Source organism: Medicago truncatula, chromosome 8, assembly GCF_003473485.1.
Source record: "Medicago truncatula cultivar Jemalong A17 chromosome 8, MtrunA17r5.0-ANR, whole genome shotgun sequence".
Classification (NCBI taxonomy): Eukaryota; Viridiplantae; Streptophyta; class Magnoliopsida; order Fabales; family Fabaceae; genus Medicago; species Medicago truncatula.
Genome location: NC_053049.1, coordinates 7,193,004 through 7,211,080, shown reverse-complemented (window position 1 = coordinate 7,211,080; position 18,077 = coordinate 7,193,004). Strand labels below are relative to the sequence as shown.

At 31.5% G+C, this 18,077-nt stretch overlaps 2 protein-coding genes across 2 annotated transcripts; one reads left to right on the top strand and one right to left on the bottom strand.

Moving 5' to 3' along the window:
* Positions 1-881: 881 nt before the first annotated feature.
* LOC11429465 (germin-like protein subfamily 3 member 1) lies at positions 882-1,932 on the bottom strand. Its single transcript, XM_003627225.3, has one exon. The coding sequence runs from the start codon at positions 1,861-1,863 to the stop codon at positions 1,237-1,239; it is 627 nt and encodes a 208-aa protein (XP_003627273.1). The 5' UTR covers positions 1,864-1,932; the 3' UTR covers positions 882-1,236.
* Positions 1,933-14,426: 12,494 nt separating this feature from the next.
* On the top strand, positions 14,427-16,837 carry LOC11429462 (growth-regulating factor 5). The gene is made up of 4 exons (XM_003627222.4): positions 14,427-14,962; positions 15,094-15,595; positions 15,865-16,217; positions 16,406-16,837. Exons 1-4 carry the CDS (start codon positions 14,779-14,781, stop codon positions 16,411-16,413), a joined length of 1,047 nt encoding a protein of 348 aa, XP_003627270.3. The 5' UTR covers positions 14,427-14,778; the 3' UTR covers positions 16,414-16,837.
* The last annotated feature ends 1,240 nt before the right edge of the window (positions 16,838-18,077 follow it).

The window sequence follows — 18,077 nt, the reverse complement described above, 5'->3', positions numbered from 1 at the left end:
TTCTTTGTTTGTACCATCAAATATCAAATGGGTGCTCTGTTCTAGATATTTTGCTCCAGCATTTTAGTTTCTGCGACCGTTTGGCGTCCTACACACAATTTTAGTTCTTATAAATTACGTTATATCATTTGCAAATTGGTGCATGCATATCAGTTAAATAATTGTGCTGTCAGTTAAGAAAGTGTGTGGCCTAGTTTTGGATCAAATTACAATTTGCATGTCACGCATTTATCAGTCGTATTCCAATTTATGGCAGTGGTCAAATGAATTGCTAATTCTCAAAAACAATGATAATGCAAGTGATCATCATGTTTTTAAATCAAGAAAATTAAAGTAAACAAACTATTCAAAAATTGGTGTATATTTTGAATAGTTTACTTTACTTTACTATTCAAAGTAAAGTTTTTTTACTTTGAAATGTTCGCTATAAAACCAATCATCAAGTTAACGGTAGAACATTTGTTTTTATATTTATCTGATTGCTTCTCAAATAAGCGACTTAGGGAATAAAAAAAAAAAATAGGGGGAGATTGAATTTACCAACTCTCCCAATCATATTGGTAAATTAAGTTCAAATTTTAACACTCATGAAAATTTCATAAAATATATATATATATATATATATATATATATATTTGTCATTTTATATAAATATTAGCTGTTAATTTATATACAACATGTTGCACCCATTGTTGGAGTGGGGCCAAATTGAATTAGGACAACTATCATCTTTAGAAAAGAGAAATCAATAAGATAAAACTTTATCTCAACATAACAGTGACATGCAGGTTATATATCAACATGGGAAATTGGATCAAATTGTCCTTCAAAATATATAGCTACACAAATTAATCTCAACATATAGTTGTGGAACAGACAAATGGAAAAAATAAAACCATACTCACAAATTTATTACTTCACATTGATACAAGGAATTCAATTACATACAAGGAACTAATGAACTCAAAAAAAGAAAGAAAAAAAAAAAATAAGAAAATTGGTTGAATCAAATAACAACTATCAATGAACATAAAATATAAGCATACTGTTCCGGTACACCAAAAAATTCCACATTACTTCAGAATCAAGGTCAATGGTAGTTTATAAAAACATCTACACTTCTTAGTCCACTCAGATGCCTTTTACAAAGAGCAAAACCGTGCGGACTTACACAGTACCTCAAACCAGAAGATACCTCGGAAATGTGACTTGAGGTCGGAACACATATATAGTTACTTAACCACTGCCACCAAGAATACTCTTAAGCTTCTTGACAAGAACAGGATCAAGGAAAGTGGTCTTAGTGATCAAAGGAGTAGAGAAGTTACTTGCAAAAAGTGCAAAATCAAGAATCTGAAGTCCAGGACTAGCACTACTAAAAACAGCAAAAGCAACAGCATTTCTCTTACCAGCAGTAGCTTGAAAATGCAACAAACCTTGTGGAAAAACCATAAGCTCACCTTTCTTCAATGTCTTGATATAAACAGTGTTAGCTGATGAAACAAATCCAGCAGTGATGTGACCTTGTGTCACAACAAGAAGTTCACTGGCACCAGGGTGAGTGTGAAGTGGGATAACACCAGCAGGACCAAGGTCTAACCTTGCTGCAGAGAGACCAAGACCATTAACAGCTGGAAATTGAGCAACAAATGCAGGTGTAACGGCGGCGTTGATAATGTTTGTTATGTTTCCAGGTGCAATTAAGCCTTCAAATGCAAAGTCATCTGAGGTTACTGTTGAAGCTGGCTTGCAAGGGTAGCCTGAAGGAGTGTCTGAGCCTTTGATATCTGCTACACAGAAATCTTGAACAGAAGCATTGGAAATGGATAGGAAAAGTGAAAGGAGGAAAATGATTTGAATCATGTTTGGGTTTGTTTGATGATGAATTTGGTTTGAATGTGAATGTGGGATTGAAGATTTCTTGCTATAGAATGGCGTTATATATAAGAAATTTTGTTGCAAGTTGGAGGGTAAGCATATTCCAATGCAGCACTAAATGACAAATGCTATAAAATATGGGACATTCCAGCTGACAAAGGTCCCCTACCCCTCCCTTTTCTTTCATAATTAATAAATCATTTGATCAGTAAAAGGAAAAACTTGTTTGCTATTGCCATTTTGGGTCTTGAAACTGAAAAGGTCAATAGGATAGAAAATATATTTAAGGTTGGACAAAGTGTTAACCAATCAATGTTAACTTTGATTAAGATTTTCCCCTAAAAAAAGCTAGATTAAGATTTTAAGTTGAAGTCATAATTTGTTGAGGAGTTTGGAGAAGGAACACTAGGCTAAAGATTAACACTACACTTTTATCAAAAACTCTCAAGGCAGTTAGAGTATTATGAGTCGTCTCTTTTACATGTTTAGTTGAAGTGGAACTAATTACTCACACTTGAATTCCAACAAACTCTTCCTCAAGTGTGAATCAGCTACATCACTATATTTAATCAATCACACCCGAGTTCACTCCCGCTCTCCCATCAAATCAAATCAAGAACCTGGAGAAGCATCAGGAGCAACAACAAACTAAAGATGAGGATTCCTACTAAAGCGTTTTACTTTCGAAAGACATATTTGTTTTCATTTTCTAAAATTTATGTTTATTTTATTTTAAATTGTTTGCAAGGAGAGAGATAGAAGACTTATGTAATAAACAATTGTGATTAAGAGAAGATAGGAAAACTAGCAGGAATGCATTTTGAAAATTTCTCAAAATACTAAATGTTGGATCTATATTCTCTTATTTTTTATTAGTTGAAAAATGAAAATGAAAACAAGTAATATGAAAAGTGAACGGACTCTATGAGTTATGCACGTTATATTTCCACCCAAAATCTTAAAGTATTTAGTATTTACTTTACATCTCTTATGTATCATTTAATGAAGTTATTCTTAGTTCGAGGTGAGACTAACTCACACTTAAATTTCAACATAATCAATGGTTGAACGGTTGTTATTAAAATCATGAGTTCTAACTATAATCCTAATAACCATAACTATAATCCTAGCTAATAACATATATTGAAGTTGAAAAATTAGTCATGTTTATCGGTGTTCCGGGACACCAGTTAAGGAAACAAAAAAGATATATCCTCCGGTCACTATTATAAGTAAAATTTTACATTTTAGATTCATTCAATTAATGATGCATATGGTCTTTATTATAGACCACATACATTATTTAATGAATGAATCTAAAATTTAAAGTTTTTATAATAGTGACCAGAGGGTGTAAGTTTTATACTCCCTCCGTCTCATAATAACTGATCCTTTTGTCAAAATATTGTCCTAAAATAACTGACATATTCACTTTTTAATGCAATATTAATTCCTTTTTCCAATTATAACTCTAATTAATACTACTTTCATCACTCCCAATTCAATATATTCTAGTTTGCATTTATGATAATGATAAATGCACCAATACTTGACAAGAGCGCTTAAAACCATTTTTCTCTTTCCTTCATTAATATATTTTTTTTAATAAGTGTGAAATAAGCAAAGAACTCAGTTAAATTGCGACGGAGGGAGTATTGAAGTCAGTATTTTCTCCACTTTTAAATACTTGATTACATAAGTTCCAAGAAATTCCTATTATACTTATTTCCTTAACTAGTCCTTCAGAGACACATGTTAGCATTTTCCTTAAAATATATATATGTCATCAATCTACATCATTTTGAATATAACAACCCACAAATACGTCATGTCAAGAAGTTAATTAAGAAAAACAGTTTACAGACAAAGCAATTATTTTCCTTAATTTTAGAGAACCAGGTAATGTTTTTCATGGTGAAACAAAACAATAACAGAATGAAAACAAAAAGGAAAAAGGGAAGTAATTAGATGTGGTCCAACATCACATGGGCAGAAGAAGAGGGTCATGAACAGACATTTTAATGACAGCTAGAAGATTTATTGTTGTGTCAACAAGAACCATATGTATATTTGTGGACAAGAGAACAGTCCTTCATGCTAAGATTTCTTATCAGCATCATTTGGTATAGAACACCTCGTTGCATTAAGGGTACAAAAGTATATAGCTAGCATATATAACAAATTTATTGTCGATTGAGTTAGGTTTTGTCATTTACTATGCAAGTAGAAGAAAGAGGCTTTACTTACAATTTTCCAATTAAAGTAGCAATGCATAATTACTATTGTGACAATGTTGAAGATAATAAGGGATCTTTTACATGTGTGGCTGAAAATTTTAGTGGTTCAAGGAGAACTAGTTATTGAATTTAAACTATTAATTAAAAAGCCTAATTGAAAGACAAGGTGGAAATTAACAGTAACGCTCAAAAAAAGTACTGTAAAATTATGATGTTTTTCTGAAGTTTTTTGTTCACAGTTTTTCACTTTAACTAGTTAACTAGAACAAGATTTTTGCAGGGATTCCTTTAGATATTTATTGGACAACGACTAGGCAAAATATCTGCAAATATAAATGATGATTCTGCCTGATATTTATCTTCATTTTATCAATATCTTCTACCATATTCTGTGGTTATAACTTATGTATGATACTGCTATTCTAACATTTTGTGGTTAATTTTCTTGTTAAGTGTTAAATAGACTTGAATCTCACTCTAAAAAGTTACTTCATAAGATGTATAATAGTGTTAAATGTCTGATGGGGCAATATATTGTATAATAGAGTAATAAGACTGAAAAATTGCAATAAAAAGTACTTTTAGATTTTGATGTTATACTAAAATAAAGAACTTGATATGAATTAACTTGCTAGATTAAAGACGCTGGGGACAAGTTTCGATTGATAGTTACTCCCTCTGTTTCAAAATATAAGTAAATTTTACTTTTTAAGTTCATTCAATTAATGATGTATGTCGTTCATAATATGGACCACATACATTATTAATTGAATGAATCTAAAAAGTAAAATTTGTTTATATTTCAAAACGGAGGGAGTCCTTATTATGCTATAGCGTGTGATTAAACATATGTTGGTTTTTTAAGCAAGCACATATTTTTAGTTTTTTTTTCATTTGTTTTGTAATTTCGTCGTCTTATCGTGATTTTGTTTGTTTTGATTTTCCGTTTTTGTGCGTTGTTTATTTGATTCAAGTTGAAATAGTAGTTTTTATCAAGTGTAGATCCAATCAATGACTTTTGCATCGTCAACTTGAAGATCCGAGACATGAGTATTCCAAAGACTTAAATATAGTCATATGTGTAGGCATACGTCCTCTATCATATTATATGTTGTTAATATAGATGTTGTGAATTTGTTCGCAGATTCATTCTTTTTGTTTTAGCGACTTTGAATTTGTTTTGCATCAATGTACACGATCAATTTGAATGAATAAATATCGTTTATGTTTTTAGCGCTTTGAATTTGTTTTACATCAATGTACACGATCAATTTAAATGAATAAATATCGTTTCTTTTTGCAAAAAAGTCCACCAACATCTACTAATCCACAACAAACAAAGGGGGTGTATCTAAACATATTTTCGTATACAGCATTACCACTATAACAGTGGATGCAGTTAGCTAAATTATCTTTGGGCCTTGTTGTTTCTCCTTGCTCAGCCTTTTGGGAGGTTTCTTTTTAGGCCCCCTCCATATCTCTTTAGGCCCTTCAAAATTACAAAATTGTCCTTGATAACACTTCCGGTAGTTAACTACCGGAGGTTTATTTTTAAAAATTCGATTTTGTTCTTCCAGTAAATAACTCCTGGAAGTGTTTTGTATTTGATGGTTGTTCTTTTGTCTCCCATAAATGCGGAGACCGTTCAAGAGATAAATTTCGAAGGACATTTTTTTTATGTTTTTAAAAGCTTTAAGAGATAACCTAACAATTTTTTTCCAAGATAAATAGCAAATAGGGGAAACAACCATTTTGTATTTGGGTTTGGGGCTTATCCATTTTATCTTTTTGAATCCGTATTATTTGACTAAAAAAAAATTGACAAAACAAGAGTATGTTTATTTTTATTTTTATTTAAAGAACCAAACAAGAGTTTATATTTTGTTTCACTCGGTCATGGACCAATCCTATACATTATATTTAATTTTAAGTGTGCACTTAAGTGTTTGTCAAAAAAAAATATATGCACTTAAGTGAATGAGTCATATTCTCTACTTGTTTAAAAGAGAACAAAATTACATCTTGTTGGGAAATAGTTCAAATTTCCAAGGAAATGCAGATGAGTGAAAATTTAAGAGGTGAAAGCAGGGTCAATCTTAAGATTTTTGTTGTCTTTGGTGAATCAATAAAGCTTTGTCCTTTTAATTATATAAATGTCTTTCTTCTTGTTTTTTCTTTTTGTAAAATATTCATTTATAATCATGTTCTCTAAAAACATATTTTCAATAATATCAACTAAAGCAATTTAAAAAAAAAAACATATTTATATAATACTAACCACTAAGTAAAAATATTAATTTTAATGCCCTTAAAAATATGGTGCTTTTGACGGTCGTCCCTCTCGCCCATGCTAAGAGCCACCCTTAGGTGAACGAATGTATTTTGACACTTGAGAATCCCACATTGATAAAGAGAGAGAGATAGGATTATTAATGTTCACTTCTCTCATATTCATGGATGGAAATCACTTATAAATATATAGATTTATGAAGAGGTGAAGTATCCTCGTTACTGGATGATCAAGTGGAGAGTTGATACATTTGTAGGTGATAATTTGGTATGTGGGAAATGAGTGTTATAATTTTATTTTATTTTTAATAGTATACTGGATAGAAATTTACCTTTAAGGTTAATAAGTGAGGAATTTATGGTTTGAACTCCATTCCTGCATATATAATGCGATGTCTTTATTAATTGAACTATATTTACTGAGATATGTAACCATTCTTTTTTATCTTGAGTAGGAGTTTTACATTAGGAATTTAAGATGTTTATTTATACTATCTAATGGTATGCCAAGTGTGATTTATACTAGCTAATGACATGTTAATGTGGCGTTCAATCCCATTGTCAGTTGCTATTAGCTCGAATAGTGGTATTAGAGTCAATTATTTAACTAAAGTTGAGCGACTACTTGTATCGAATGTCTTTCGGCAATGGTGACCAAGCGGCATATCTTAGTTGATATCATGAGTCAACGATGGTAAAAATGTATGTGGATAAAAAAATTTAAAAAAAAAGAAACTTCCATTTAAGGGGAAACGGTCCTAACTGAATGGATAGATAGACCTATACTTAAGAAAAAGTTTGATGATAGATCAAATGTATGTCTCATGTTGAATGTAAAAGTGGATGTAAGCAATTCACTCCACAAAATTAAGCGAGAAATATCATTTGTTTACAAGCAAATCAATTATTTTTATTCTTTTTTTTTAGGAAAGTGTAAATCATAAATCATGTTTGACTCGTTATTTCTAATAAATAGTCACTTTATAGGAGTCGATCCAAAGTTTAAGATGTATATGGTCGTAGTTTTTGTTTTTTTTATGGAATGTCCTTATTTAATTGTGATGTCATATAAAAAAAGTGTCCCCTAAATTCATGACTGAATGATATTCGTAGTACTTTCCTGTCTATAATTTATCTCGTAATTTATTCGTCCTGACTTGCCATGAATATTTTGCAACAATAATTTATATTTTATACTGTATTGTTGAAAGTACTTTTTTTTTATTGGTTAGTATTGTTGAAATTGAAAGTACTTGAGGGAGCAATTGTTTTATCAACCTGGATTTTTTAGTATAATTTTTATTTTTATTTTCGCTCTGATTATTGTTATTAATTGTTTACTGTTTTGACTGTCTTGCATTAAAAATTGTCACGTCTATGATGAATACATATTTATGCCACCTAAGGCTATTGGTTGGGTAAATAATAGTAACAACAACTATTTACAAAAAACAAAAGAGAACAACTCTGAGTGATAAACTACGTAGCATCTATAATAAAAGCTCCCCTCCCCTGTGTCTGGATGTTTAAGAATGTCTCGTGTATATATCATTCAAAAAAAAAAATGTTAAATAGGTTTTATCAATAATTTTGTATCATTGTATTTCACGTAATAAATTTTATTAAAAAAAAGTGTATTGGTAGTTTATTTTAATAAAATTTGTTACGTGGAAGCCACAAATACAGAAGAAAAAGAGGATTTTTCTATAGATATTCATGTCCTATGAAGCAAAGACACTCCTTGAATAAGGCGTGTTCCGGTGTCGAACATGAGTCGCGTCCGACACTGATACTTATAAATTATACTAAATTATATGATTTTCTCATATTATTAAAGGCGTCGGTGTGTCGATATCTGTATCGTTTCCAATATCTATGTACATATCCGTGTTTCATAGAAATTCCCAATTTAGCTTTAATTTGTGTTAAATAACTAAAATATCCATCATTATAAATGCACTAAGAAAGAAGATAAGTTTTAAATATAATTATGAGAATATGATATTTGATAATCTACATTCTGAGCAAGTGACTAATCTCACATGGAATATATAATTATAATATTGGGCGACTGTTATTCTCAGTGTTAGTTAGTAGTAATCTAAAGAAGATAAGTTTTAAAACTTTTGAAAGAGTGTTAGTAACATATTCACGTTACATAATCACGTATGTCCTTTATAACATACATTTATATTCGACTGAAGGCAAAGGCTACGGTAGGCGATCTCTTTAGGTCTCCTACCGTAGGAGACTTGACTTTTTTTATTTTGTTTTTGTAAAATAGATGTTAATCATTGGATATATTTGAAAACTTTTGATGACCATGATATTATTATACTCTCTCAACACTAGATACTTTTTACACTATTCCATCATATATCCTTCTCTAACCCTCTCCATGTCTCTGCTTATTCCCTACTCGCTCACCACCACCCCATCATCCTTCTTTTAACACCGTACACTTCCACTCTTTGGTCAATCCCTCTCATATTTTAATTGCTGTTGTTGTTAAAAACATCAATTATTTTTTATGAACAGGAATACCACAAACATCAATTGAACAAGAAAATCATTAAAATATAATTCAATTAAACAAAACAATATTGAGGCTTTGTTGAGAGAGTTCAGTGGGTAGGTTGTCTTCTTGATTAAGAGAATGATGGGGTTTGGTGTTTGTGTAATGGGTGGAAAGCAACGACATGTCTTAAGGATGTATAAATTTTATTTGTGTAGTGGGTTTGCTTCCTTCATGTTGTTGGTGTCGTGAGCCTTTGTTAATGTTGTGTGGCGCTAGTTCAATTTCATTGATAAAAGTCCAATCCTATCCTGCTGTGCCAGTTTCATCATATTGGTGGGTCTTCTTTCTTATTAATTAAAGTTGCATCGTTAACAGGTTTTAAATTCCTTAAGGAAAGATTGGTTATTGATTTTAGATCTGGATTTTTAAGAACAAATTGGTGAAGATGAAAGAAGATTGGATTTGGGAAGAACACATGAAGATAAATTTGGATAAAAGTAATTAGGAAGAATATGAAGTATATAATTTGACGATGATGGAGAATACGGTGGTGGGGAAGGAGGATGTCGGCGGCGGCGGAAGAGATGAGAGAACGGAAAGAGGAAGAAAATGTTTTTTTCCTATGGTTGTTTTGGCTGAGGTTGAAGAAAGTGGGAAGAAAATTCAATGTTAAGGGAATACAGTAAGTTCAGTGTTCTTCAACCATCTAATGTTTACACATGTTATCTTTATTGTAAAATAAAAAAAAAAAAATAATTAGTTTTTTATAAAGTCATCCACCATAGGAGACTATTTAAATCTCCTATCGAAAACGGCACCCTCGACTGAATTATAACTCAACAATAGAGTGTATTGAAAATGTTACTCTAGCATTAGCATTATTCAACCTCTTACTTGAAAGATTCAAACCATCTTACATCTTACCCGCATGTTATTTATTTTTATTTTTTTTAAGAAATCTTACCCACATGTTATTGGTACGTTTAAATTTAGTTTTTGTATGAGTGTCTTTTTTTTAAAAGAAAGAAGTTTTTTTATGAGTTAAAAGTGCTTATAAAGACAGGTAACATTGATTTCATATATTTGGCCCTAATTTGGAGCTGCATAGACTAGATCCCACCACACATTTACCCATCTTTCTATGGCATTGGCATATTTTTACTATAGCGCATGACGTTTCAATAAATAATTAAAATAAAATAAAAACACACTTTAACTCATGGTGGGAGTGTGGAGATGCGGATAACACTTTGGTGATATTGATCAATCACAATATCATAAGTGTACAAAATGATAAAAAATTATGACTTTCTTCTTACTCACTAACAAGCATTTTTTGTCATTTTGCACACTTGTGACATTGTGGTTGGCCATGACATTGGCACCTCAATATCACCAAAGTGATGTCCGTGGAGATACTAATTTTCGAACACACTCTTTAAAATATTTGAGTATTTTTTTCATAAAATTGTCTCCTTTACAATAATTGGTTTTGCTATAAAAAAAAAAAAGCTTAGTGGTGTATTGCTCGATTGTCTAATATTTATGTGTAACTTGAAGTTAACTTGTAAGTGTGATTTTGAGTTTTGAATTTATCATACAAACTTACTTAATGTTTTTTTTAAAGGAGAAATTCATTGCTTCTTATTATCAATCAAAAAAGAAATACATGACGGTACATTATCATAATCATGGAAGCTAGCATGAGATGGGGCTACCTTAGTTAATGCATGAGTGATCCCATTGGTTTGCCTCCTATTGAACTCGACATAAGAGTTCTGAAAACTAATCTGAAACAATTGTTTACAAGCATGCATAATACATCCAAACTCATTGTCATTCTCTAAAGAAGACCGAAAATGATCAACCACTATGTTAGAATCTAAAGCAAAGTCGACATTATCATAGTGAAGTTCCGCCATCCATTTCAACGCCGTATGAAAGCCTACGGCCTCACCCACAACAACATTACAAAGAGGGGAAAAACAATATGTTTTAGCACTAACAAATTCGCTCCTGTCATCACGAAGACAAATCCTGATACTCACATATTCATGGAAGAAGAAAAGGAGGAATCAATGTTACATTTATACCTACCATAAGCCGGCTTCGACCATTCCACCACCATACTATCGCTAGAATTGCCTTGGTGCGTCAAAGGTACATCTTCTCTTTGCAACCATATTTGTTGGGCTGATCGCCAATCATCCAGGGTATGCTTTGCACGCTCCAATACATGCATGATCGTTTCATTTTGCTGCTGCCACAATTTCAAATTCCTACGCTTCCACATACTCCACATAATCGTCACAAATAACTCTCTTTGGACCAAAGGCAGCTGATCAAGAAGAGTAAAAATAAGTGCATCCATATTATAATTTTTTCGGAGAGTTCTGTCAATTGTGTTCCATAATTGAACCACACGCCAAGCTTGCCTTGCAGTGAACATTCCAACAACACATCAATATTATCCTCATAGTTAACTTACTTTAATGTTAATAACTAGCTAGCATAAATCATTGTATATTCAACTAAATTTTAATCAAAATAATGTGTGTTTGAATTAGTCTTTAATTTAGTATAATTAATCGCAATATGTCACCATGACTTTGATAAAATTTAAATTTTGGATGCTAAAAGAAAAGCATCATAATGAGCAAATGAAAAATGTGCAAGAAATCCAAAACTAGTTTAATATATTAATGTATATGATGCTAAAAATATTATATTATATTATAATTACAAGTGGAGAAGTCCTGTGCATAGTCTCTGATGATTCCAGTCAAAGAAAAAAACAAAAGGCACTCAGGTGATCTTTTTAAGCCTGCAATGTAACAGCACAGAATCAGCCAGCAAATAACAAAAAAAAGAAAGAGAAAAGCTGAAAGGAAAATGTTATTGAGGAAATTTTTGGGTTAATCAATATGAAAGGTTCAGTTAGGTGTGTGAAAAATAAAAATAAAGCATGTGTTTTGGGACAGAGAAACAGTGTCTGTGAATAGTTTTAACCCTCAGAGTGCACTTTCCTGACACCTTCTGTAGAAGAAAAAAAAAAAAAAAAGACAAGTGCTTTCAATTGCAAAACAACAAGAAGCACGAACCAGCTAGATAGTCTTTTACTTCCACTGTACCAACCAGCATCAGTGAACTTCAAAAGTTACATCATCATGATGATGATAAATAATGCTTATAACTCTGAAACACTGTGTGTGTGAGGGAGCAAAAATAAATAAATATAAAGACCTTTCACTTTGCTGCTATATTGATATTTGTTTGACATTCAAATTTGTCATGTATCTTGTATTTTTATATGATATGATTAGTTACCACAAATTAGGAGTTTATGAAGCTTGAACGACTGAATTAAACAGCATGTATTCCTAATAAGAAGATATAATATAGCATGTAAAAAGAGAAGAGGTATTTATATTAGTAGTTTTCAAATCATAATTTTTAAAAGTAATAAAAGTTGTAATCTTCAAGTTGATTGGTTATGAGGAAATTGTTGGTAATATAAGAGATTTGACTTATATACTCAATCTTTAAATTTTGGATAGAGATGTGGTGTTCAGTCTCTTACGGATCCTTGATCATTGACTCGTTGTTTTTCTCAGCTCTCCTCTAGAATCCCCAAAAACTGGTATGGTAGCCTTGATTCAACTTGATGGGGAGAGTGGAGGTGGAATCCTAGTGTTGGATCCTTGTATTGAAAGTCCTCATAGAAAACGTGTTATGTTGGAATTATGTAGTGCAAATATAGAATGTGGGAGACTTGCATTTAAGAGAAGATTGTTGGATTCGAGTGTGAGTGGTTTCCCACATCCAATGTAGTTGAGTTAAATATTAGATATATAATAGGTGTGACTCATATACCAAACGTCTTAAGATTTCTAATAGAGATTAGTTGTTTCTCTACCGTGGTCATGGATCATTGGTTCTATTGCTCTTGACGCTCCATCAAACACCTCAACAAATGGTATTAGAGTCTTAGTTCGACTTAATTGTGGAGTTGGAGTGGATCATGATGTTGGATTCTTGTATTTGAACTCTTTCTCGCATTGTAGTAAGGGCGTGTTCTATTGGTTAATAGATGTGCAAGTATAGGATGTAGAAAACTCACACTTGAGAAGGAGATGGTTGGACTCAAGTGTCTCACATTTATTATATAAATGAGTTACATATTAAATTTATACGAGAGGTAAACCATAATATATACTTTATGCGTTGAGTTTTTAGTAGAGATTTGGTGTCTTGGCATTCCTTGATCATTTGCTCGTTGTTGTTATTGGTGGGGAATGGATCCTCTCCGGTGACTGGAGGGTCCAATGAAATCTTCTCCATTAAAAAATAAATGCATTTGAGAAATTAAATGTTAAAATCAAGAGAGAAAAAATATTTAATGACTTAAATGCATTTGAGAAATTAAATGTTTAATGACTTAAATTAAATGTGAAATTCCTTATTGGAATTATTGTATGTGTTGATATTATAAAATTACAAGTAATTTAGAAAGAAGTTGTATCAAACTTGATATTTCTATTCAATCTGAAATTTAGAAACTACAAAATATAATCCAGACATGTACTTATAACATCTTGTTTAATTCATCTTATACCGTATTAGAAAAGCCTCAAACAATGATTTGGCCAAAGCCTATTTTTGGTAACCAAGCTATAACTTTAATATTTAAAAAAGGAGAAGTGAAACACACACTTACTGTTATTCCTATATGGCCCAAAAAGATGATGTATTCATCTTGTGGTTGAAGAAATCATATTAACAGCCAAACATGTAAAGGATTATCATGACATGACTGTACCCAATGAAACATAAGAGTCCAAAATTGACTGTAACCTAATTTCTATCCTTGAAAGTAAGATGCCTAATGGTGAGAAAATGTAACAAAAGATAACACATCATTCCGTACCTAAAAAAAAAAAAAAAAAGGATTCAGCTTTAGCCAATGACCTCCCATATCTATGAATAAGATCATGCCAGGCATGCTTAAACCAAAAAAGATTATAAATGACACGTACTAGACTTTCTTATATTCAAAAGCTATACCATATCCTAAGATTGTTAAAAGAGATTTATACCACCGACTACAATTGCGATTGGTATGGTTAGACTTTTTGCTCACATTCGTCGTGTGACTCAAGCTTGAGTCTAAACTTCTATAATTTCTTATAGATTAAGGACTTTTTGACCTCTAATAAACACTCCAAAATATCTTACTTTAGGTTTAGATCTTTTGATCGTGCTATATAACCAATTCATAAGTTGATAATAGGATGTCCTTATTGTTTATGCGAGGTTGGAATGTCTCTCAAATATTAAACTTCAGGAATCAAATTTATATTCTTAATCTAAAAATTATAAAGAAAAAAGGAAGAGAAAAAAAAAATTGATGCTATATCATGATATATGATAAAATAGGCAGTATAGGTAGCTAAGCAGCTTACACTTGACATAATCTGATGGCACTGTTTTCAAAGAATGATGTGGAGACAGCAAAACCAAAGGTGCATGGACTAACATGCATTTGCATTTAATTTTTTCTTTGTACATTAGTTTATGAATTTGTGTAAAAGATGTCAGAGACAAGGGCAGCAGCAGCAACAACAAAGGCAGGTGCAGAGAAAAAAACAGAAGCATCACAGGTTCAGTCATTATAAGTTCAGACTCACTATCTCACCCATCCACCACATAGCAAAAATTAGTGAAGAGGTGGCAGAACACAATTTTCATATTCATTAACTATTATCCATCCATGCACAGTACAATAATCTCCAACCCCTCTTAACCCTCTTAAATAAAAGCATCTTCAAGAAAATCCTTATTTTTGTTTCTCAAAAAATGATGAGTGCAAGTTCAAGAAATAGGTCACTTTTCACACCAAATCAATGGCAAGAACTTGAACAACAAGCCCTAGTTTTTAAATACATGGTTACTGGAACACCTATTCCACCAGATCTCATATACTCTATTAAGAGAAGTTTAGACACTTCAATATCTTCAAGAATCTTTCCTCATCCACCAAGTAAGTATTGTTATAACTCTTTTTATTATATTTTATGATAAAAGAAATACTATATACTTTATGTTGTTGTTGTTATTATATATATGTGTATACTTTATATTTGTTTGTTGTCATAACTGTGAATGGTGCAGTTGGGTGGGGATGTTTTGAAATGGGATTTGGCAGAAAAGTAGACCCAGAGCCAGGGAGGTGCAGAAGAACAGATGGCAAGAAATGGAGATGCTCAAAGGAAGCATATCCAGACTCAAAGTACTGTGAAAGACACATGCACAGAGGTAGAAACCGTTCAAGAAAGCCTGTGGAACTAGTAGTTTCTTCTTCAACAACAACACCAACAAATAACACAAACACAGCATCTTCTTACAGCAACAGAAACATCTCCTTGAACAACAACAGCAGCAGCATAAACTCACCTTCTTCTTTCCCTTTCTCTACTTCATCCATGGCTTGTCATGATCAGTCACAATCTTTTTCACAATCCTACCAAAACTCTTCTTTAAACCCTTACTATTACTCTCAATCAATTACCTCTACTAAACCACTTGATCATTCTCATTTTCAAACTCAAGATGCTACTACTCATCACCTCTTTTTGGACTCAACATCTTATTCTCAGGATGACAAGGACTTTAGGTATGTATAAAACCAATAAATTCTAAATTGTTTTTTCAGTTACGCTGCCAACTTTTATATTTATATCTAATGCGGTTGAAATTGCAGTTGTCATACCGTTATAGAGACCTCTAAATATATTTATATTACGATTGCAGACTACAATTTAAAATCATAATAAACATATATATATATATATATATATATATATATATATATATATATATATAAAATTGCTAGGTTTTGATATTTTGTTGTGTATGTGTTATTGTACTTGATTGTTGATAAAGGAGGCAAGTTCAAGGAATAAGAGATGGTACTGTGGATGAGAGAACTTTCTTTCCAGAAGCTACAGGTTCATCTAGGAGCTGTTATCATGATTCATATCAACAACAACTATCAATGAATCCCTTTAAGTCTTACTCAAGCTCACAGTTTCAGAATATCAATGATGATAATTCAAGACAACAACAAGAACAACACTGTTTTGTTTTAGGCACTGACATCAAGTCAACAAGAACAACAAACAAGGACAAAGAAAGTGAGACAACTCAGAAACCACTTCATCATTTCTTTGGTGAGTGGACACCAAAGAACACAGATTCCTGGCTAGATCTTGCTTCTAACTCCAGAATTCCAACAGGTTGATTATCATTTATCATCATTCCTATGTTTTTGTTTTTTTTTTGTTATTATTAATATAAATATTATTATCCATAAAGTTATTTAATATTATCACACTTTACTAGCGTCTAGATAGGCACTTCTGTCTATGTCTGTCCGCTTTTTCTACTACGCTAACAAATTTATATACTTTATTATCCTTGGCAGATGAGTGAAGTTATTATTTGATTAAGAATTGCTGGTGGATACTGCCAAGAGAGAGTTAAAGATCAAAATGTTATGTGTGGCTGGGGTGAATTTTCTTTAGCAAAAGGTGTGATCTTTATTGTGTTATGTAGGGGACCACATTAGGATTTTTTTGTGTGTCTTGATGATATATTTTATTATTATTATAATATGCTTTGTTTCTTCAACATGAAGAAAAGTTAAAAAAAACATGTCTCAGATTTTCACACTTAAGATGTTTGACTGGAAAGCATATTAAGTTGCTTATGCAGTCTACTTTTTTAAATGGGTGGTAGTAGCAATAGCAATCAATCAAGGACAAATTTAAATTAACTTTCTGATGCTTGTGCTTGTATGTTGTGATGTATGGACCCAACAGCCAGAAAACATGTGCAATGAATATTTTGCAATATATTTACTACTGTTTTAAGATTAGGTGGGGAGAGACTGAGAGAGACACTTCCCCCACATCAAAATTCTCTATAACATATATCCAATTGATTGTAACTAGAGTGGTTGTAAGGTTTCAAACTTTGCATCAACACCTTATATTGTTTCATTCATTCACCACCCTTAGGATATAGAAATCAATGTGGTGTAACTAGGTACATGTTTAGCTTTATAATTTGCATCCTTCACTTTGGTTCCACTTCTAGAGGAACTAGAATTGATTCTGAATTGTTTAGTTATTGTCGACTAGAATTGATTCTACTTGAAACTAAGATATGTAGTTTTTGATTCTAGAATTGATTTTCACGCACAATTTTATAATTTGATTCATTTTTACATAAATTTGACTCATTTTTACATGAATGTATTCAAACACAAATCACTTTTGGTCAAGTTATTTTTAACCAAAATCAATTCTTTCCACACACAACCAAACTTCTATAACATCTTACTTTATAAACTTTATTAATTATTTGGTTACTAGCATATCCTTAATTAGTGGTAACAATAATCAATTCTAAGATAAATTTGTAACAATATCAATGGTTAACTAATTTAATGCTACGTACTACTAGTTTTCTTATGTCTTGTGATTTAGTCGACAAAGTTCTATACTTAGGGACAAGGGAGAACACATTATTAATGTGTTTTTTCAAAGTTCTTCTAACAGAAAAATGGCATAGCATAAGGGTATCATGTGCCAATTGTACTATATAGTACTATTCTACAAAATTACTTCATACCCTCTTGGACATATTTATTTTGTAAATTACAATTTTCTCCTACCCCACGTTTTATATCTGAATTCTGAAGTAAATCTATCATTTGGTGGTTGGGAGTTTCGGATACATATCAATAATTAATTGCTTTGTTTTTTTGGTTGGACAATAGTTCATTTTGTTTTAAATGAAAGAAAACATTATTCAAATTATTGCATGCTAAGAGAGTAGGAGGGACAAAAACATCCGGATTAGGATTCTCTCTATTGAAAATTTTCTTAAATTTTCTCATGTGAAATCTCAACCATCAATCATGAGAAAGAAAGTGAAAATTAAATTATAACGAATAGTAGTTGTTGTATTTTAATAGTGAAGATTGAAAATGGAGAAAATTGAAGAAAATTTTCAACGGAGAGGATCCAAATCCAAAACATCAATAGTTTCCTCACTCACAGTTAATATAGCAATAAATGAAGGATATTAGC

Coding starts and splice junctions, on each gene's coding strand:
- LOC11429465 (XM_003627225.3), bottom strand. CDS start 1,863: ATGATTCAAATCATTTTCCTCCTTTCACTTTTCCTATCCATTTCCAAT.
- LOC11429462 (XM_003627222.4), top strand. CDS start 14,779: ATGATGAGTGCAAGTTCAAGAAATAGGTCACTTTTCACACCAAATCAA. Junction 14,963..15,093: donor AATCTTTCCTCATCCACCAA/GTAAGTATTGTT, acceptor TGAATGGTGCAG/TTGGGTGGGGATGTTTTGAA. Junction 15,596..15,864: donor CAGGATGACAAGGACTTTAG/GTATGTATAAAA, acceptor TTGTTGATAAAG/GAGGCAAGTTCAAGGAATAA.